Source organism: Molossus molossus, unplaced genomic scaffold, assembly GCF_014108415.1.
Source record: "Molossus molossus isolate mMolMol1 unplaced genomic scaffold, mMolMol1.p scaffold_m16_p_4, whole genome shotgun sequence".
Classification (NCBI taxonomy): Eukaryota; Metazoa; Chordata; class Mammalia; order Chiroptera; family Molossidae; genus Molossus; species Molossus molossus.
Window position 1 is genome coordinate 82,144,007 of NW_023425377.1, and position 23,303 is coordinate 82,167,309.

Here is a 23,303-nt window from a genome sequence, read left to right on the forward strand (position 1 = left end):
TTAAGTTACCACAAGTTGTCTGAGGGGTAAGAAATCAATGAATGCTTTTCCAGTTACTGTATTCAAATCCACCTATTATGTATTCTCTTATGCACAGAAAGGTAAGAGTTAGTGGTGAAAGATTTTCCACAATGATTACATTCATAGGGCTTTTCTCCAGTGTGAGTTCTCACATGTTTCTTAACAGCAGAGAGATTATTGAAAGCTTTCCCACAGTTACTGCATTCATAGGGTTTCTCCCCGGTATGAATTCTCTTGTGCACAGTAAGAGAAAAGCTACTGCTGAAGGATTTGCCACACTGATTACACAGATAGGGTTTTTCTCCAGTATGAGTTCTCATGTGTTGTGTCAGATAAGAGCTCTTCCTAAAGGTTTTCCCACAGTCGTGGCACTCGTAAGGCTTCTCCCCTGTATGAATACTATTGTGCCCAGTAAGGGAGGACCTTGTGCTGAAGGCCTTTCCGCACTGGTTACATTCATGATGATTCTCTCTTGTATGAATTCTTTTGTGGCTTTTGAGGTTACAACTAGTACGGAAAACATGAAAACACTGGTTACACTCATAAGGTTTTTCTCCAGTGTGAATTCTTACATGCAGTCTGAGGGATGAGGGATCATTGAAGGCTTTCCCACAGTCATTGCATTCATAGGGTTTCTCCCCATTATGTATTCTCTTATGAATAGTAAGATAAGATCTACTGCTGAAAGATTTTCCACATTGATTACAGTCATAGGGTTTTTCTCCTGTATGAATTCTCTTGTGCTGAGTAAGGTTAGATTTTGTGCTGAAGACTTTAAAACACTGATTACATTCATTAAGTTTCACTCCAACATGATTTCTTTCCTGTTGGTAAAGAGATAAATAATAACTATAATTATAATATTTAAAATATTATAATTTGTCATACAAATTCTCTCTCCCAGAACTTATGTTATAATTGATGCTTTCACTATTTTCAGTGCCTGTATATGACTTCTGCCCAGTTTGAGCTCTTAGAAGTTCAAAAAGATACATGTTTTGCCACAAGTGTCCTTATACTCACAGAGCACTTTTTAAAAGTATGATTTTTTAGCCCTGGCCGGTTTGGCTCAGCGGTTAGAATGTCAGCCTGTGGTCCACAGAGACCCGGGTTCGGTTCCCGCTAAGGGCATGTACCTTGGCTGCAGTTTGTCCCCGGCCCTGGTTGGGTCGTGTGGGTGGCGGCCACTCGATGTGTTCCTTTCACATCAATGTTTCTCTCTCTTGCTCTCTCTCCTTCCCGCTCTATCTGAGTAAAAAATGGAAAAATGTCCTCGGGTGAGGATAAAAAAAAAAAAAAATGATTTTTTAGAGAGATAGAAACATCGATGTGAGAGAGATACATCGATCAACTACCTCCCACACGCCCCCTACTGGGGATCGAGCCCGCCACCTGGGCATGTGCCCTGATCTGGAATTGAATTGGGACCTCTCAGTCTATGGGACTATGCTCAATCCACTGAGCCACACCGGCCGGGCTCACAGAGCACTTTTTGATAAATTTAAGACCACTTTATGATTCAACAGACAATATCTTCGTCACATTAAGGAAATAATTTACTTGTGGAAACTCAAGTGAAAAAACAAGTCTGAAGCTAATATAATTTTCTCCAAATTCACATTTTTTTCATAGCATCTTTCCAAAGACACCATTTTCTCCTGTGTAAATGATACTTTCTTTTAATTATGTTCCTTTTTATTTTGTGGCTTTTCTAACTTAGAGAATTCTTCTACTATGAAAAACCAAGAATTACCCATGTTAGTCTTACCGCTTTTACACCATTAGAACGTTTTTTTCTAAAAACATGCTTCTTAGGAGTTAACCATTTGGCTTTAAGTATAGTCTCCAAATCTGAAACAAATTGAGAAGAAATTTAAGTTGATGGATAAAAGAAATTGTAAAATACACACAAGTAAAGCTAAACTCCAAGGGATTAGGGTTCTGAGGTTTGCAGTGAAAGGGGTATAAGTATGCAAACTACAGGTTTTAAAAAAGTATTCTAGAAGGATTAAGATTTGTCAGACATTTACAAAAGAAGGAATTATTAGGGATGCGAAGTAGAAAGAAATTGGACAAAAGCGCAAATACGACTTAAAAAAAAACAACCCACAGATGGCCCTGGCTGGTTTGGTTCAGCGGTTAGAGCATTGGCCTGTGGACTGGAGTCCCAGGTTTGGTTTCCACTAAGGGCATGTACCTCGGTTGCAGTTTGTCCAGCCCCGGTTGGGGTCGTGTGCGTGGCAGCCACTTGTGTGTCTCACATCGATGTTTCTCTCTCTCCCTTTCTTCCTCTCTCTCTACTGCTCTATCTGAAGATAAATGCAGAAATGTCCTCAGGTGAGGATAAAAAAAAAATTTAAAAGAAAAAAAACCCAAAAACACAAACGTCTCTCTTTTTTAATCTCTGAGTCCAAAGTAAAGTATGAGATGTTGAACAGAATGTTAAAAGGACAAAAAAATGTACATGAGGAAACTCATACCAAATGTTTTTGGCCATCTCCACCAGAAAAAAAGGGTATTTTACAAAGGTCTCTGATTGATATTTCTTAATGTAATACTCCCATGTCCCAAATCTCTGGCCACAACTATTCCTCACGAAGACTCATATCCACCTGGTACTCACCTGGACAAATGTCTGGGATAATTTCTCTCCTCTCTGTCACCACCTTGTCTTCTTGCTCCAATTGAGAGATTAGGCTGAGTTTATCAACATGATACCCTAATCATGGAGAAAAGACATGTTGAAGGGGGACTGTGAAGGTGACAAGCAACTCCATGAAACTGAAGCCAACAATTCTAAAAATGGCCAAGTGTGACTTTTGGAACAGTGGAATAATTACACTTAAATTCTAATGAATTTTATAACTCTCAAGGAACAAAAATATAAGCATCCTCACCCAATATCCAGGTGACTGGGCATAAATACAACTGACCCTTGAACTAAGGGATTAGAAGTGCTGACCACCTGCACAGTCAAAACTCTGCATTTAATTAGACTCCCCCAAAACTTTAGTTGTCCCTTGGTATCCACATAAGATTGGACCCTCTATAAATACCAAAATCCACAGATGCTCAAGTCCTTTATATAAAATGGCACAGAACAATGCATACAGTTGGCTCTCTATATTCACAAATTCCCAACCCATAGATCAAAAATACTGTTTTTGATCTGAGGTTGGCTGAATCTTCAGATGTGAAGCCCAGGGTATGAAGGGCAAACTATATATATATTGAAAAAAACTATATATAAGTGGACTCATGCAGTTAAAATCTGTGTTATTCAAGGGTCAACTGTAGTCCCAAAGCCATGCCAAAGTTTAAATTACACATTTCAGAAGCCCTAAAGCTTTTAACCATGGAGATACAAAGTTAGGGTAAGAAACAGATATATTCAGTTCATAGGAAATGCATGTCAGAAAGCTCTGTCGGGGTGGATCTCATTCATCACTATACTCCTAAGCCTAGCACAGACTCAGGAACATAGAAGTGCTTAAGAAAGACTTATGAGAAGTCATGATGTTGAAAACAAGGACTATTAAACTCCAAAAACCTACCCCTCTACAAAAACAGTGAATAAACTGGCAGAAAATATCAGAATCAACTTTATTAGAACTCTGGAAATTTATCAAAAGATTACAACAACCAGAAAAACACTTAACCAAAGGAAAAAACAGCTACCATTTTAACTGGTCCTTGACTTATCCTCTATTCCCTGCTTTGGTGGTGATGTTGAAGACAACAGCCCACATTCCTAGTACTGGAGGGAGCAGAATAGACTGTTATCTCAAGGAACTGTGACTGTTCGTTCAGATCTTTCTGAGGGTTTGGCTCAAAGGGCTTGCTTTCATTTATCTAATCCCAAACTCTCCAAGGGCTGAGCTGGCTACCCAGCGAGTGTGCGCTAAACACATTTAAAGGCAAATGTATCATCCACTGCCACCTGAAGCAAGGGAAAATAGAAGAAAGCAAAAGACTAACCAAACACTTGGGACAAAAAATGTGGAGTAAGATATTTTGGGGAATTTTTGAAAAACTCCTTCATATTCCTTTTTCAGGTGAAAAAGTGGTGTTATAATAAATCATAAATTCTTAACTGGACAGGTCACTGGGGAGTAGTCACACAATATAATTTTTTTTTTAAAGAACAATTTATTGATTGTTAGAGAGAGGAAGGGAGGAGAGGGAGAAACATTGATGTGAGAGCACAACATCAATCTGCTGCCTCCTGCATGATGCCCCCATCAGGGATTGAGCCTGAAAGACCTCAACTTTGGCTGACCTTCAGGCTCCACTCATTAGCAGGATCTGAAGGCTATGGCAGACTGTAAAACTCCTTTATATACTCAGAGCCCATCTGCAGAGACTAGGAGTTTTTTGTATGTTTGTTTTTGTTCTAGGCAAGCAAGGAGATCTCTTAACATAGCAGAGTCTTTAGTAGCCATGCACAACAAATATAGACATTAAAAAATTAGTTAAAAAATATCTCTAAACATATATACAACACCAACTACAACAAGCAAAATGAACAAACCCTGGGGATGGGAAAAAAACTGATTCTAGAACTGCCATCTTATAGTATTCCAAATGTCCAGTTTTTAGCAAATAAAATTATGAGGCAGGCAAAGAAACAAATGTATGGCCCATTATAGGGAAAAAAGAAAAAAAAAATAGAAACAGTCCCTCAGAAAACGTAAACATTAAACTTCTCAGATAAAGAATTTCAAACAACTATTTAAATATGCTTAAAGACTAAAGAAAACCATGTACAAAGAACTAAAAGAAACAATATGAAGAAATTCTGATCAAGTAGAAAACATGTTAAAGATAAAAATTATTTCAAAAAAACTACACAGAGCCCAGCCAGTGTGGCTCAGTGGTTGAGTGTTGACCCATGCACCAAGAGGTCACCAGTTTGATTCCTGGTCAGGGCACATGCCCAGGTTCTGGGTCCAATCCCCACTGGGGGGGATGCAGGAGGCATCCAATGGATGTTCTCTCTCATCGATGTTTCTATTTCTCTCTCTAAAATCAATGAAGAAAAAAAAAACTACATAGATCTTTTGCAGTTAGAAGGTACAATAACAAATGAAAAATTCAGAAGAGGAGTTTAACAGCAGATATGAGTAGGCAGAATAAAGAATTAATGACCATGAGATAGCATAATTTACATCACCAAGTCTGAAAAATAGAAAGAAAAAAAGAATAAAAAAATATTAACAGAGCCTAAAGGACTTGTGAGATACCATCAAACACACCACCATATACATAATGGAGGTTCCTTAAGTAGAGAAGAGAATTAAGTTAAAAAGAATATTTGAAGAAATAATGGCTAAAAACTTACCAAATTTGATGAAAAACACAAATATACACAACCAAGAAGCTTAACAAACCCCAAATAGGTCAAACTGAAAGAGACAGAGATCACTAGTATATCTACTCTGTAAGAAATGCTAATGGAAAACTTTTGGACTGAAATAAAAAGACAATGGCTAGCAACTCAAATCCACAAAAAGAAATAAAGAATACTGATAAAGGAAAATACATAGGTACATAAAAATGTCAATAACAATTGTTTTTTGTTTTTAACTCCTTTTATTTTTGGTTTGTAACTTTTTTTCCTATATGACTTAAAAGAAAAATGCCTAAACCAACCATTATAAATCTATGTTGATAGTCACACAATGTATAAAGATGCAATGGGTGATAAAGTGGGGTGGGGGAATGTATGGGGATGTAGCTATATAGGAACAAAACTTTTGTATGCTATTGAACAAAATTGGTGTTAAATCAATAGATTATAAATTACAATGTTAATTGTAATAATCAGGACAGCCACTAAAAATAACTAAAAAAACCACACAAACCCCCAAACCAATGTCACCCCAATTTAATTAAAAACCCCCCAAAATCTAAAAAACAAAAAGTGAGCAGGGAATTAAAATGGTCCAATAGAAAATATAGAACACAAAGGTAAATAATAATGAAGGAATTGAGGAATAGAAAACAAGTAACAAAATGGCATAAATAGGTCCTTCTTTATTAGTAATTGCCTTAAATATAAATGGATTAATCTATGTCCAATTAAAAGGCAGACACTGGCAGAGGAGATTAAAAATCATCCAATTATATGCTATCTGTAAGACACTCACTTGACATCTAAAGATATTAATTGGTTGAACGTCAACTGCTGGGAAAAGATATTCCATGAAAACAGCAGCTAAAAGAGAGATTGTATAGCTTTAGGCAAAATGGACTTTAAGACAAAAATTGTTATAAGACACAAAGAAAGATATTACTTAACAATAAAAGTAGCTTCATCAAGAAGGTATAATAATTAGAGACATATATGTTTCTAACAACAGAATTAAAAATATATATAAATTCAAAATTGACAGGATTGAAGGGAGAAATAAAGACTACAGTAATAGATGCAGACTTCAACACGCCACATTCAATAATAGATGGAAAAACTAGTTAGAAAATCAATACGGAAACAGAGGACTTAGCCAATTCTGTAAACTGTCTGGACCTAAAAGACATATAAAACACTCCATCCAACAACAGAATACATATTCAACTCAAGTATATATGGAACATTCTTCAGAATAGACCATATGTTAGGCCACAAAATAAGTCTGAATAAACTTAATAACAGTGAATTCATATACAAAGTATCTTCTCTGACCACAATAGAAGCATATTACAAGTAAATAACAAAAGGATGTGAATTGGAAAACTTAATATTGTTTAATATTGTTAGGATGACAATACTAATCTAACCAAAGCAATCTACAGATTCAATGTAATCACTATAAAAATTCCAACAGCTTTTTTTTTTTTTTTTTTTTTTAAAAAATGGACAAGCTGATCCTAAAGTTCATATGAAATTGCAAGGGATCCTGAATAGACAAAACAGTATTGAAAAAGAAAAAAAAAACAGAGACTCAAGCTTCCTGATATCAAAATTTACTTCAAAGAAATGGTAATGAAGACAGGACGATACTGGCACAAGGACAGACATCTAGATCAATGGAATAGAAGTGAGTGTACAAAAACTCACATGTCTATGGTCAAATAATTTTTGATAAGGATGCAAAAAAAATTCAATGGAGAAAGAATAGTCTGTTCTTCGAAAGAACTCGGATTTGGATAGACATATGCAAAACAGTGGAGTTGACACTTTCTCCAAACCACATAAAAATAAACTCAAAGTCCTGGCTGGGTGGCTTAGGTGGTTAGAGTGTTTTCCCCTACACCAAGAGGTTCTGGGTTCAATTCCTGATCAGGGCACATACCTAGGTTTCAGGTTGGATCCGTGGCAAGGACCCATATGGTAGGCAACCATATCTCACATCGATGTTTCTCTCTCTCTCTCTAGAATCAATAAAAACATATCCTCTGGCCCTGGCAAGTTTTGCTCAGTGGTTAGAGCGTCCAGACTGAGGGGGTTGAGGGTTTGAGTCCCAGTCAAGGGCCATGTACCTGGGTTGCAGGTTTGATCTCCAGTCAGGGTCGTGTGGGATGCAGTCAATTGATGTGTCTCTCTTGCATTGATGCTTCTCTCTCTCTCCTTTTTTCTTTCTCTCTCTCCCTCCCTCCCTCCTTTCCACTCTATCTAAAAATCAATGGAAAAAATATCCTCTGGTGAGGATTAAAAAAAAAAAAGGATAAAAAAACCTAAGCGCTAAAAACAGAAAATTCCTGGGAGAAAACATGAATGTTTATGTGCAAGTTCATACCCTTGGATTTGGCAATAATTTCTTAGGCTTGACACCAAAAGCACAAAATGAAAAAGAAAAAAAAAAAAAGATAAATTGGACTTCATCAAAATTAAAAGGTTTGTGTATTAGAAATTTTTTTTTTTTTTTTTTGCATTTATCTTCAGATGGGAGGGAGACAGGGAGGAAGAGAGAGAGAGAGAGAAACATCGATGTGAGAGAGACACATCAAGTGGTTGCCACCCACACGACCCCAACCAGGGCCAGGGACATACTGCAACCAAGGTACATGCCCTTAGCGGGAACCGAACCCGGGACTCTTCGGTCCACAGTACGATGCTCTAACTGCTAAACCAAACCAGCCAGGGCTGTATTAGAAATTTAAAAGGAGAAATAACAACTGACATCACAGAAATACAAAGAATTATAATTAAAAATTATGAGCAACTATATGCCAACAATCTGGAAGAAATGGAAAAATTCTTAGAAAAATACAATCTTCTAAAACTGAATAAAAAAAAACAGAAAATCTGAACAGACCCATTACAACTAATGAAATCAAAGCAGTAATAAAAAATCTTCGAACAAACAAAAGTTCTGGACTGGACAGTTTCACTGGTGAATTTTACCAAACATTCAAAGAACTAATACCTATCCTTCTCAAAATCTTCAAAAAAATTCAAGAGGAGTGAAGACACATTTGGGAAAGGTCATTTTATAAAGCCAGCATTATACTAATTCCAAAACTAGATAAAGACATTACAAAAAAAGAAAATTATAGGCCAACATCCCTGATGAAAATGGATACAAAAATATTCAACAAAATATTAGCAAACCAGATCCAGAAATACATTAAAAAAATTATACACCATGATCAAGTGGGATTTATTCCTGGGATGCAAGTTTAATATAATATCCACAAATCAAGTAATGTGATATACCACATAAACAAAATGAAAAATAAAAATCATATGATCATATCAATAGATGCTGCAAAAGCATTTGACAAAATCCAGCACCCATCTATGATAAAAACTCTCAGCAAAGTGGGAATACAGGATACATATCTCAACATAATAAAGGTCATATATGACAAACCCACAGCTAACATCATACTCAATGGGGAAATACTAAAAGCATTTCTTTTAAGAACAGGAGCAAGACTGGAATATCCACTTTCACCACTCTTATTCAACACAGTACCAGAAGTCCTAGCCATAGCAATTAGACAAAAAGAAGAAATAAAAGGCATCCAAATTGGTAAGAAAGAAGTAAAACTATCATTATTTGCAGATGACATAATACTGTACAGAGAGAACACTAAAGTTCCACCAAAACACTACTAGAAATGATAAATGAATTCAGTAAAGTAGTAGGACATAAAATAAATATCCAGAAATCAGTTGCATTTTTATATTCCAATAATGGACAACAAAACTAAGAAAATAATCCCTGAGTTCCAAAATGGCGGCAGAGTGAATGGAAGCTAAACAGACCATCTCCCAGGACCAAACTGGAATTACAACTAAAACACAGACAAATCGACGGGAAAAAGCAACAGAAAAACAGCTTGTGAGGATGATATAACCAGGGACACTGATTCAATCCTGGTAGGATTGCCGAGGCACAAGAGGGGGGCTGGGAACCCACAGAGAGCAGCAGTCTTAGCAGAGAGCCGCACCCTTGGGTCAAACTCCCAAGCGGCTCCACAGTGCAGACCCGGGACAGAGGCTAAAATAGCCACAGCCACTCACCTTGGGCTACAGCAGGGGGAGGGCTGACTGGACTGAAACTGTGTGGGGACACTTGGGATTTGGAGGGCGCTCAGAGCTTTTGATGAGTTGCAGCCATGCAGGACGGTGGCCATCTTGCTCCTTCCCAGGGCTCTGGAGAGAGGCAGCGACCCCTCCCTCGGAGATTCAACCTCACCCTGTGGGCCACTGAAATGCAAATTGACAACCACCATCTACCCCACCCTCGGTAAATCACCTTATGCTGAGCACCTGAGGGAGTTTTTCATTCAATTGACAACCTAAAACTCTTCAAGTAATTGCTGCTGATAGCCTCCAGGCAAAAAGCTAGAGGATAACTGTATCATTCCTGGGCTAGCAACTCTAACCAGGAAAGTAAGACTTGACATTGGTGTTTAACGTGGGTCCTCCCTTGCTCATCCAAACCCAGGAGAGGGAGCCACTAACCCAGAACACCAACACCCACAGGGAAAACTTGGCAGGCTCCAAAGCCCACTGTGATAGCCAACATGGTGAAACACAGAAACAAAAGTTAAATGAAAGAACAAGAGACCTCTACCAAAGATGAGATAAATATGGATCATTTAGGCAAGTTAATAGAGTTAGAATTCAGAGCCATGATCTTGAGGAAGCTAAACAGCATGAGTAAGGACATAGACATGTTGAAAATCAACCAATTGGAAATTAAAAACCAACAAGAAGAAATCAAGAGTGACATATCAGAAATTAAGAACACATTGGAAGGTCTAAAAAGCAGAGTAGAGGATGTGAAGGACCGGATCAGTGAATTAGAAGACAGGGTAGAAAAAATCAACCAATCAGAAAACCAAATGAAAAAAATGATTAAAAAACAGGAAGAGAGCTTAAAAGAACTGTGGGACAACTGGAAACGTAATAATATTTGCATCATAGGAGTCCCCAAGGAAGAAGAAGAATATGAGCAAGGGTTAGAGAATATATTCGAAAAAATAGTGACAGAAAACTTCCCCAATTTGGTGAAGGAAGAAGGCATTCAAGTTCAAGAACCACAGAGAACCCCAAGTAAGAAGAACCCAAACAGGCCCACGCCAAGACACATAGTAATTAAAATGCCAAAAATAAGAGACAAAGAGAGAATCCTAAAAGCAGCAAGAGATAAGCAACAGGTTAACTACAAAGGAAACCCCATAAGGCCCTCAGCTGACTTTTCACAAGAAACACTACAGGCTAGAAGGGAATGGCAAGAAGTAATCATGGTCATGAAAAACGAGGATCTGAATCCAAGACTACTCTACCCAGCAAGGCTGTTATTCAAAATAGAAAGTCAAATAAAGAGCTTCCCAGACAAAAAAAAAAAAAAAAAAAAAAAAAGGCTAAAGGAATACATTAGCACCAAACCAGCACTGCAAGAAATGTTAAAAAGACTGCTGTAATTAGAAGAAACAGGAAGAAAAATAGAACCACACTAAACAAAAATGGCAATAAATAAGTACATATCAATAATCACCTTAAATTTAAATGCACTGAATGCTCCAATAAAAAGACAGAGTAGCTGATTGGATAAGAAAGCATGACTCATCTATATGTTGTTTACAAGAGACCCACCTCACAACAAAAGACTCACATAGGTTGAAAGTGAAGGGATGGAAAAAAATCTTCCAAGCAAAAGGAAAGGAAAAAAAAGCTGGGGTAGCAATACTCATATCTGATAAAATAGATTTCAAAAGGAAGGCCATAACTAGAGACAAAGAAGGCCACTACATAATAGTGAAAGGATCTAAACAACAGGAAGATATAACCTTGATAAACATATATGCACCCAATATAGGAGCACCAAAATATATTAAAAATCTTCTGGAGAATTTCGAAGGAGAAATCGACAGCAAAACAATCATAGCAGGGGACCTCGACACCCCACTGACACGACTAGATAGATCCTCTAGAAAAAAAATTAGCAAGAAAACAGAGACTCTAAATGAAGCACTAGACCAAATGAATTTAATAGATATCTACAGATATTACACCCCAAAACTACAGAATTCACATTCTTCTCAAGTGCACATGGGACATTATCAAAGATAGACCACATGATAGGACACAAACTAAATCTCTACAAGTTCATGAAGATTGAAATCATATCAAGTATCTTCTCAGATCGCAATGGCATGAAACTAGAAATCAATTGCAACAAAAATATGCAAAGACATTTGAACACATGGAGGCTAAATAGCATGTTATTAAACAATGAATGGGTTACCATGGACATCAAGGAAGAAATTAAAAACTTCCTGGAAACCAATGAAAATGAACACACAACTACACAAAATCTATGGGATGCAGCAAAAGCAGTTCTGAGAGGGAAGTTCATAGCACTACAGGCCCACCTCAAGAAACAAGAAAAATTTCTAATTGACTATCTAACCTCACAACTTAAAGAATTAGAAAGCAACAAAAAGAAAACCCCAGAGCAAGCAGAAGGGAGGAAATAGTAAAGATCAGAGCAGAAATAAATGATATAGAGACCAAAAAAAACCAAAACAAAACAAACAAACTAACAAACAAAAAACGCAAAACAATTCAAAGGATAAATGAAACAAGGAGCTGGTTTTTAAAAAAGATAAACAAAATTGATGGACCCTTAGCTAGACTAACCAAGAAACAAAGAGAGAGAACCCAAATACACAAAATCAAAAATGAAAGAGAAGAAGTAACAACTGACACCACAAAAATACAAAACATCATTAACAGCTACTATGAACAATTATATGGCAACAAATGCAACAATCTGAGCGAAATGGACAAATTTCTAGAAACACACAGTCTCCTTAAACTGAACCGGGAAGAGATAAAAAACTTGAACAGACCAATAACAACTAAGGAAATTGAAGAGCTAATCAGGACTCTCCCAGCAAACAAAAGCCCAGGCCAGGATGGCTTCACAGGGAGTTCTACTGAACATTCCAAAAAGAACTAACACCCATTCTCTCTCAAACTATTTCAAAAAATTCAAGAAGAAGGAAGACTTCCAAACTTGTTTTATGAGGCCAGCATATTTCTAATTCCAAAACCAGAAAAAGACACTACAAAGAAAGAAAACTACAGGCCAATATCCCTGATGAACATAGATGCCAAAATCCTGAACAAAATACTAGCAAATCGGATCTAGCAATACATCAAAAAAATTATTCATCATAACCAAGTGGGATTCATTCCCAGGATACAAGGCTGGTACAATATTCACATATCAATAAATATAATACACCACATAAACAAAATGAAGAATAAAAACCACATGATCATATCAATAGATACTGAAAAAGCATTTGACAAAATCCAGCATCCATTTCTGATTAAAACGCTCAGCAATGTGGGAATAGAGGGATCATATCTCGACATAATAAAGGCCATATATGAAAGACCTACAGCCAACATCATGCTCAATGGGCAGAAACTAAAAACATTTCCCTTAAGAACAGGAATAAGACAGGGACGCCCACTTTCACCACTCTTATTTGACATAGTACTGGAAGTCTTAGCCACAGCAATCAGACATGAAGAAAAAATAAAAGGGATCCAAATTGGAAAGGAGGAAGTAAAACTGTCATTATTTGCATATTGACATGATATTATACACAGTAAACCCTAAAAACTCCATGAAAAAATCTACTAGACTTAATAAATGAATTTGGCAAAGTAGCAGGATGCAAAATTAACGTCACGAAATCGACGGCATTCTTATACACCAATGATGAACTCACAGAAAGAGAAACTGAAAAAACTATCCCATTTACCACTGCGGCAAAAAAATTAAGATACCTAGGAATAAACTTAACCAAAGAAGTAAAGGACCTATTTACAGAAAACTACAGGACATTGAAAAAAGAAATAGAGGAAGATATACAAAAGTGGAAGCACATATCTTGTTCATGGATTGGAAGAATTAACATCATTAAAATGTCCATATTACCTAAAGCAATCTATAGATTCAATGCAATCCCCATCAAAATATTAATGACATATTTCACAGAACTAGAACAAATACTTCATATGGAACCAAAAAAGACCCTGTATAGACACAGCAATCTTGTAAAAGAAGGACAAAGCAGGTGGGATCACAATACCAGATAATCAGGTTATACTACAAAGTGACTGTAATCAAAACAGCCTGGTACTGGCACAAGAACAGGCATATAGACCAGTGGAACAGAACAGAGAACCCAGAAATGGATCCAAGGCAATATGCTCAATTAATATTTGACAAAGGTGGCAAGAGCATACAGTGGAGTAAAGACAGCCTCTTTAATAAATGTTGTTGGGAAAATTGGACAGCTACATGCAAAAAAATGAAACTAGACCATCAACTTACACCATACACAAAAATAAACTCAAAATGGATAAAAGACTTAAAGGTGACCTGTGAATCCATAAAAAAATCTAGAAGAAAATGTAGGCAACAAAATTTCGGACATCGTATGCAGCGGATTTTTCACTGACACATCACCTAAGGCAACAAAAACAAAAGAAGAAATGAACACATGGGACTACATCAACCTAAAAACCTTAAAAGAAATAACCATCAAAATGGAAAGGCAACCTGTATCGGATAGCATCATTGCCAATGATACATCAGAGAAGGGGTTAATTTCCAAAATATATAGAGTACTCATACAACTCAACAAAAGGAAGACATAGAACCCAATTAAAAAATGGGCAGAGGAGCTGAATAGACACCTCTCCAAACAGGACATACAAACGGCCAAGAGACATATGAAAAAAATGCTCAACATCCTTAATCATCAGAGAGATGCAAATTAAAACAACAATGAGGTATCACCTCACACCTGTCAGAATGGCTGCCATCAACAAATCATCAAACAACAAGTGTTGGCGAGGGTGTGGAGAAAAGGGGACTCTAGTACACTGCTGGTGGGAATGCAGACTGGTGCGGCCACTATGGAAAACAATATGGTGTTACCTCAAAAAATTAAAAATTGAACTTCCATTTGACCCAGTGATCCCACTTCTAGGAATATACCCCAAGAAGCCTGAAACACCAATCAGAAAGAATATATGTACCCCCATGTTCACAGCAGCGCTATTTACAATAGCTAAGATCTGGAAACAGCCTAATGTCCATCAGTCGACAAATGGATAAAAAAGTGGTGGTACATATACACAATGGAGTACTATGCAGCTGTAAGAAAGAAAGATCTCTTATCTTTTGAGACGACATGGAGGGACCTGGAAAGTATTATCCTAAGTGAAACAAGCTAAGCAGAAAAAGATAAATACCACATGATCTCAATTATTTATGGAATATAATGAACATAACAGTCTGAGGAGTAGGGCAGACCCAGAAACATGGAAGTAGGGTACAGACTGATAACTCTCAGAAGAGGGGGTAGTGGGAGGGAGGGAAGAGATAAACCACAGGACTTATATGCATGTATGCATGACCAATGGACATGGACAACAAAGCCAGGGACAGGGCGGGGGGATGGGGAGGAGTGTGTCAATGGTACAAAAAAGGAAAAACATCTGTAACAAAAATAAAATTTAAAAAATAATAATCCCATTTACAATTGCATTAAAACAACAACAACAACAACTGCCCTGGCCAGTTTGGCTCAATGGTTGTGATGTTGGCCCACGGACCAGAGAGAGCTGGGTTTGTTTCCTGCTAAGGGCAGGTACATCAGTTGCGGTCTGTTCCCGGCCCCGGTTGGGGTCGGGGTCGGGGTCATGTGGGTGGCGACCACTCCATGTGTCTCTCTCGTGTTGATGTTTCCCTCTCTCTCTTCTTCCCTCTCTCCCTCCCACTCTATCTGAAGATGGATGCAAAAGTGTGCTTGGGTGAGGATAACAAAACATAACAAAACAACAACCTAGGAATAAATATAACCAAGAAGGTAAAAGACCTATACTCCAGAAATTATAAAACACTGAAGAAAGAAATTGAAGAAGATAACAAATAAATGGAAGCATATACTGTGCTCATGGATAGAAAGAATTAACATGTTTGAAATATCCATACTACCTACAACATACTATAGATTTAACGCAATTCCTATAAAAAGACCAATGGCGTATTTCACAAATGGTTTATTACGACAAATAATCCAAACATTTATATGGAACCATAAGAGACCCCCAAATAGACATAGTAGTCTTGAGAAAGAACAAAACTGAAGGTATTATGCAATGTAATATTAAACTATAGTATAAGGCTATAGTAATCAAAACAGCATGGTACTGGCATTAAAAACAGACACATAGATCAATGGAACAGAATAGAGAGCCCAGAAATAAACCCATGCCTATATGGTCAATTAATATTTGACAAAGGAGGCAAGAATACAGAATGGGGTAAATATAGTCTATTTTTTTTTTTATTCTTACCCAAGGACATTTTTCCATTTTTTGTTCAGGTAGAGTGGGAGGGAGAGAGAGGAACAGAGAGAGAGAGAGAGAGAAACATCGACATGAAAGGGACACATCAAGTGGCTGCCACCCGCACGAGCAACCAGGGCTGGGGACAAACTGCAACCGAGGTACATGCCCTTAGCGGGAACCAAACCCGAGTCTCTCTGGACCGCAGGCTGACGCTCTAACCGCTGAGCCAAACCAGCCAGGGTGGTAAAAACAGTCTATTAAAGACAGTCTATTCAATAAATGTTGTTGGGAAAACTGAACAGATACATGCAAAAAAATGAAACTAGATCACCTTCTGACACAAGAATAAACCAAAAATGAAATAAAGACATTAAGAATTGAAACCATAAAAATTTTAGAAGAAAGCATAGGAAGTAAAATCTCAGACAGTTCTCATAATAATATTTTTTTCTGACATAGCTCCTTGGGCAAGGGAAACCAAAGAAAAAAGGTACCGTATCAAACTAAAAAGTGTTTACACAGCAAAGGAAACCATCAACAAAATGAAAACACAACCCACTGAATGGGAGAACATCTTTGCCAATGACACGTCTGACAAGGGATTAATATCCAGAATTCATAAACAACTCACACAACCCAACACCAAAAAACCTAAATAATCCAGTTGAAAAATGGGAAAAGGATCTGACTAGACACTTCTCTAAAGAGGACATACAGATGGCCAATAAATACATGAAAATATATTCAATGTCACTAATCAACAGAGAAATGCAAATTAAAACCACAATGAGATATCACCTCATACCTGTCAGAATGACTATCATCAATAAATCAACAAACAAGTGTTAGCCAGGATGTGGAGAAAAGTGAACCCTTTTGTGTACTTGGTGGAACTGGAAACTGACGTAGTGCCTATGGAAAACAGTATGGAGATTCCTAAAATATCTAAAAACAGACAATTTACAACCCAGCAATTCCACTTCTGGGTATTTATCGAAAAACAACAAAAACACTCATCTGAAAAGCTGTAAGCACCCCTATGTCCACTGCAGTGTTATTTACAATAGCCAAGATTTGGACGCAACCTAGGTGTCCACCAATAGATGAATGGATAACAAAGATGAGGAACATAGGTACAATGGAATATTACACAGCAATAACAAAAAGTGTAATCTTGCCATTTGTGACAACATGGATGAATCTAGAAGGTATTATGCTAAATGAAGTAAGTCAGGCAGAAAAAGACAAATACCATATAGTTACACTTATACATGGAATCTACAAAACAAAACAAAACAAAGGAACAAACAAAACAAAAATAGACTCATAGAAACAGAGACCAAAGGGATGGTTACCAGAAGGGAGGGGGAGGATGGATGGATGAAAAAGGGGAGTACAGTCAATAATATTGTGACAGGTATACACAGTGACAGATGATTACTAGAATTAGTAGGGTGATCACATTGCAAGATATAGAAATGTCAAACCATCATATTGTATACCTGAAACTAATATAACCAATATAATATTGTATACCAACTATACTTAAAAAAATTAGCCCTGGCTGGTTTTGCTCAGGGGGCAGAGCGTTGGGACCAGTGAGTCTCCCTCTTTCCCTCCCTCCCATTCTATCTAAAGATAAATAAAAAAATATCCTTGAATGAGGATTAAAAAAGAAAATCAAATTATTTGCAAGTCATATTTTGAATAAGGGTATATATTATTCAGAATACAGAATGAACTTTTACAACTCAAGAACAAAAAGATAAACCAGCAAATTAAAAAATGGCAAAGGACTTGAACAGACATTTCTCCAAAGAAGATATATAAATACTCAACAAGTACACAGAAAAATGTGCAAGGTCATCAGTCATGACAAAACTGCAAATCAAAACAATAAGGTATCACTTCATACCCACATGAATGGCTATAGTAAAAAAAGTGTTGGGGAAAATGTGGGGAAATTTGAATCCCCATATATTTGGTGCAGATATTGGGGAAACAGTTTGGCTGTTTCTTAAAAAGCTATACACAATGCCCTGGCCTGTTTGGCTCCGTGGTTGAAGCATTGGCCCGCAGACCAAAGAGTTGCGGGTTTGATTCTGGTCAAGGGCATGTACCTTGGTTGCGGTTGTCCCTGGCCCTGGTTGGGGAGGCAACCAGTCAATGTGTCTCTCTCGCCTTGATGTTTCTATCTTTCTCCCTCCCCTTCCTTCCCACTCTATCTGAAGATAAATGGAAAAGTATCCTTGGGTGAGGATTAAAAATAAATAAATAAAATAAAAAATAAAAAGCTATACATAGTAATATATGACCCAGCATTCCATTCCTAGATATATATTCAAGAGAACTGAAAACACAGGTTTAAGTAAAAAGTTGTATACAAAAATGCATAGCAGTGCTATTTATAATAGTCCGTATGTGGAAGCAACTCAAATGTTCACCAGCCATTGAATGGATAAACAAAAATGGTATATCCATAAAATGAAATATTATTCAGTCATAAAAAGGAATAAAGAACTGAGACATGCTATAACACAGCCAAACCTTTATACACTATACTGCCTGAAAAAAGCCAAATATATTTTGATCATATATTTTATGATCCACAATGATATGAAATGTTCTAAAATAGGCAAATTCATAGAAACAGAAAGCAAATTAGTGGTTGCCAGCAGTTGGCAGTGGGGAATGCAATGGGTATTGACTACTTAATGGGTGTTAGCTTCTGTTAGTGGTGATGACGATGTTCTGAAATTAGATAGTGCTGATGGTTGCCCAACACTGTGAATACATCAAAGCCACAGAACTGTACACTTTAAAATGGTTAAGATAAATTTTATGTTATATGAATGTTACCTCAATTTTTTAAAAAAGGAAGGAAACATTTGTTACCTGAGTCATGAAATAAATGCAGGAATGATGTCAGGCTTACCAAGCGACGCCAGGTTCCTGCAGTTCTCCAGCATCACATTTTTGTACAGTGTTTTCTGAGAAGAGTCCAGCAATGCCCACTCTTCTTGGGTAAACTCTACAGCCACATCCTTGAAGGTCACCATGTCCTAAGATCATAAAAAATATTAAGGACCACCCCCACTGAGGTTATATAGGAAAAGGGCCAACGATGACAAGAGCGGGGACAGGGACTCCAAAGTAGAAAGTGTACTCTGTACATCAGAGTTCTGGGCTTTACTTTAATTTGCTTCTGGGATCAGCCCTTAATCTCAAAGGCTGAACACAAGCCTGGAGCATTGCAGAAATCAGGAAATTGGCAAATGTATAAATGATTTCCTAGTGGCCACTATCTATTGCTTGAGTTTAGGAAACAGTCATGTATTTCCTTAGTGTCCCCTTAAAATCTATGAGCACATGATGTAGAGAGTGTCCCTGCAGGAAACTGCAACGTAGTAAATACTGACATATATAGACCTTGTTAGGGCAGCCTCTCACCTTCCATCAGATTCCCAGAGATCCTGGGATGCCTGAAGATCTGGTTTGGCTGTGAGGCCCCAGGTCATTGAAAGATAACAAGTTCAACTTATGGCCAAAAAAAATAATGATTTGGAAAAAGAAACATATGACTCACCGGTAACCAGCTTTTCAGGAAGCCATTAACAAACCCTTCCTCCTCTGTGCATCCTTTTTGAGATGTTGGGTACAGGGGAGACTGAACTGGAGAAGTATAAAGGAGTCATAAATGAGTCACAAGAATCCAGGTGTACTCTATACTCTAGGACTCACATCTCCTTTCCTACCTGTGAATAAACACACACACACACACACACACACACTCACTTCATTAAGAAAGCAGAGCAGAGCCCTGTCTCACCAGGGGAAGAAAAGAAAACAGGGCTCAACAGTCACACTGCACTTGAGGAAGAGATTATTCCCACTTTACAGATGAGGAAACCGAAAATCCAAGTGACATCATTGTTGTTTTATCAAGTATATAAAAAGAATTAGAGGTAAAATTCAGAAGCTTCTGCATATTGACCACACAGGTGACATCACAGACACTCAAACCACTAGAGTCCCAAATACCTGAAACCTAATTAGGTACCAGTGGCCTCTGGGATCCACTCCTGCCTCACCTGCTCAGCTCTCTCCCCCTATCTGCTCTGTGGTACAGAAGCCTTGAACACCTGGACTCTGAGAGCTGCCAGGACCCCACAACTTACCACAGGTGGGGAACAGAACCATGGCCATGATCCTATGATTCAGCCAGTGGGAGAACCAGGGTATTTCTCTTCCTCCCACAATACACTCTGGAATAAATGAGAAAATATGAAAAATTCATAGCTTCTCTCCTTCTCCAGGTTACTGAGGACAGATCTATCTTAGTTTGCCCATCATGTACTCCTTAAAAATGCAATGTCTTTGTTACTGGGCCTTTATTTTGCCTAGCAGGTGATAAATCCAGGGCTGTGTGATGGCAAAACTTGTCTTCTGTCCACCAAAGTATGACTAATACATTACTACATTACTGCTCCACCCCATTTTATTATTTATTTTAATCCTCACCCGAGGAGATACACACACACACACTCACACACATTTATTTATTTCAGAGAAAGAGAAAGGTGGGGGGGGGGGGGGAGAAAGAGGAAGAAGGAGGGAGGGTGAAGGAGGGAGGAACAGAGAGAGATAGAGAGAAACATCAGTTGGTTGCCTCCCATATGCACCGATTGGGGATCAAATCCACAATGTGGGTATGTGCCCTGGCCGGGAATTAAACACATGACCCTCCAGTGTATGGGACAACACTCCAATCAACTGAGCCATATTGGCCAGGTCTGCTTCACCCCATTTTAAATCCTCAGCTTCACTTAGTCTCTTCCCATCCATGTGCTTGTCACAATCATATTCCCAACTTCAATTCCCATTCATTTGAGACTTGAGCATCTGACTTCTATTATTCTTTCAACCTCCAGTCCCACCTCACTCAGATGATGTCAGACCTCACTGTGTTATGACTTTGCTTCACTCCACCTCGGCCACACACTTCCATGGGCATTACCCCAGGGTTGGTCATCAACTGACAATGTTTCACTATCCAGACTAATAGTTCAGAAATTGCCCTCTCTCTGAACACAACCTCTCAAGCTTCTACTTTGTTCACTCATTTTTTTTTCTTTCACTACATGCATTCTATCACATAAAGAACGCAGTCCACCTACTATCCTACTTTTTTTTTTTATCCTACTTTCTTGCTACCCATCAGTCACCTTCTCTCCTCATTTCATGCTTACCCAGCTTGGTTTACAATGTCTCTCATTTCCACAAATTTCCTTGTTCCTCACTCCCACCTTCACAGTGCTCCAGAACTCTAACCAGGTGATTCCAATCATCTGCCTGCTTGCGGCAGCATTTGGGCAGACCAGCCTGCAGGAGAGCTGAATTACTGTCACCTCTAGATAAACACGGTCACCAGCATGAAAAGAACTCTCAATCCTGCAGGACAATCCTATAAGTAGATGGAGCTTCCTACTCATCAAACCTTTTCTAATCTAAGTCTCATACATCCTTAATTTTTCCCTCTATGGGCAATCAGCTTCCTATTTAGCCTTAATAATTCAAGCCTCCTGATATTCACAACTGCATTTAATTAGGGCTGAGCTGTGTGACTAATATAATACCGTGGAGGTGACTTCTAAGGCTGGGTCCTAAAAGGCACAGCAGCTTCCACTTTGGTCTCTTGCACTGCCCAATCTGGTCCTGCCTGCCTAACTGTCCAACCTGGCTCACACTCCTTCCCTGTGTTGTCTTGGCTTCAGCCACACCTGTCTTTGAAGTTCATGGAGCACACCAGGCCCTCCTGCTTTTGGAGTTGCTCTCATGCAGTTCTCTTTGCCTGAAATGCTCTCTTAAATGTACTCCCACACCTTCACTCCAGTCTAGTCCTATGAGTAGCAAAACCCAGTCCCAACTTTAGCTCTCAAGCTAAATATTAGTCCTTCTCAAGATGGCTTCCTTGTTCCCTCAGATTGAGTCCTCTGTGCCAAGCTCCTAATTACATCAATTATATAATTAATAGTTTAGACTGTAACCTCCATGGAGGCAAGGCAAGATCTGTTTGGTTCTCCAAGATTCCTGTGCATCTGGCTCATGGAGAGGATGAACCATCCTCGTTTGCCTGTGGCTGTCCTGGTTTGAACACTAAATGTCCTGTATCCTGGCAAATCCCTTAGTGCCAAATAAATGATGGCTGGTCACCCCAAATTGTGCACTCAAGACTATCTATTGCATGACAAGCAAATATTCCCCTCAGGAATGTTACAGGAAAACTAATGAAAAAGGCACACACACACACACACAATTAGTAAAGCCCAACAATTGAATATAACATAACTTAATTTTCTTCTCTGCAATATGAATCACCAGACTTATTTCAGAAAAACTTTAATAAAGTTAAGCCCTGGCCAGTTTGGCTCAGCGGTTAGAGCATCGGCCTGCGGTCCAGAGAGACCCGGGTTCGGTTCCCGCTAAGGGCACGTACCTTGGTTGCAGTTTGTCCCCGGCCCTGGTTGGGTCGTGCGGGTGGCAGCCACTCGATGTGTCCCTTTCACGTCGATGCTTCTCTCTCTCTCTCTCTCTCTCTCTCTCTCTCTCTCTCTCTCTCCCCCCCCTCCCACTCTATCTGAACAACAACAACAAAAAGAAATAAAGTTAATTTCTATTAGAAGGCAAGCTGTGGAGGACAGTCTTTGGAAACTGGTGCCCTCCCCTCCAATCTATAAGTTGTTACTTAATATTCCTCCAAATGATTTTAAATTTCATTAAGAAAAAAAGAAATCAACTGGCTCAAAATACATCTGGTTGCCAGTCAATTTAAATTTCTGTTACTTATATAAAGAAGTTCAAATCATTTTTTCTTCCTGATGCTCCTATATTTTGAATCTTTGTGGAGGATTTATGGAGCTTTAGAAGTCAAATTCAACAGGCCTGAGGAATTTTGCTAAGTAGTCCAGCTAGTCTTTAGTTGGATGACTTGTCATACTTCATAAACATTTAAAAATTTATATATTTATACTTATAAATATATGTTTATATAAGTATATATATTATATATATACTTATATATAAAATCCTATATTTTTATTATGTAATGTGAACAAATACATATTTCTATAACGTTGCATATTTTGTATTTACATGTTTGTTTAATGTGTACTTATTCACATGTACAACTATTACTGAATTATTTATTCACATATAGTGACACACACCTTACTCTTTCCCTTGAGTATAATCCATCAAACATAAATAATTTTTCTTAACATTTTCTCACTCTTAGTGACTCCTTATGTTTACAATCGGGGGTTAAGAAAGCCCATTAGTTTTTCTGCACAGTGGAGGCAGCTGGAACCTGTTGTCACAAGTTCCACACAGCCCTCACCTGGTCACACAGAAATCTTCAATCGGTGAGGAAAGGTGAGCCCTG

The 23,303-nt window shown here is 38.1% G+C and overlaps 1 protein-coding gene across 1 annotated transcript; it reads right to left on the reverse strand.

The window, feature by feature from the left end:
* On the reverse strand, positions 1 to 23,303 carry LOC118615905 (zinc finger protein 558-like). The gene is made up of 7 exons (XM_036241191.1): positions 23,259 to 23,303; positions 20,041 to 20,127; positions 19,449 to 19,534; positions 18,798 to 18,924; positions 2,645 to 2,740; positions 1,790 to 1,872; positions 1 to 845 (listed from the first exon to the last, which is right to left on the reverse strand). The coding sequence occupies exons 2-7, from the start codon at positions 20,066 to 20,068 to the stop codon at positions 63 to 65; spliced, it is 1,203 nt and encodes a 400-aa protein (XP_036097084.1). The 5' UTR covers positions 20,069 to 20,127; positions 23,259 to 23,303; the 3' UTR covers positions 1 to 62.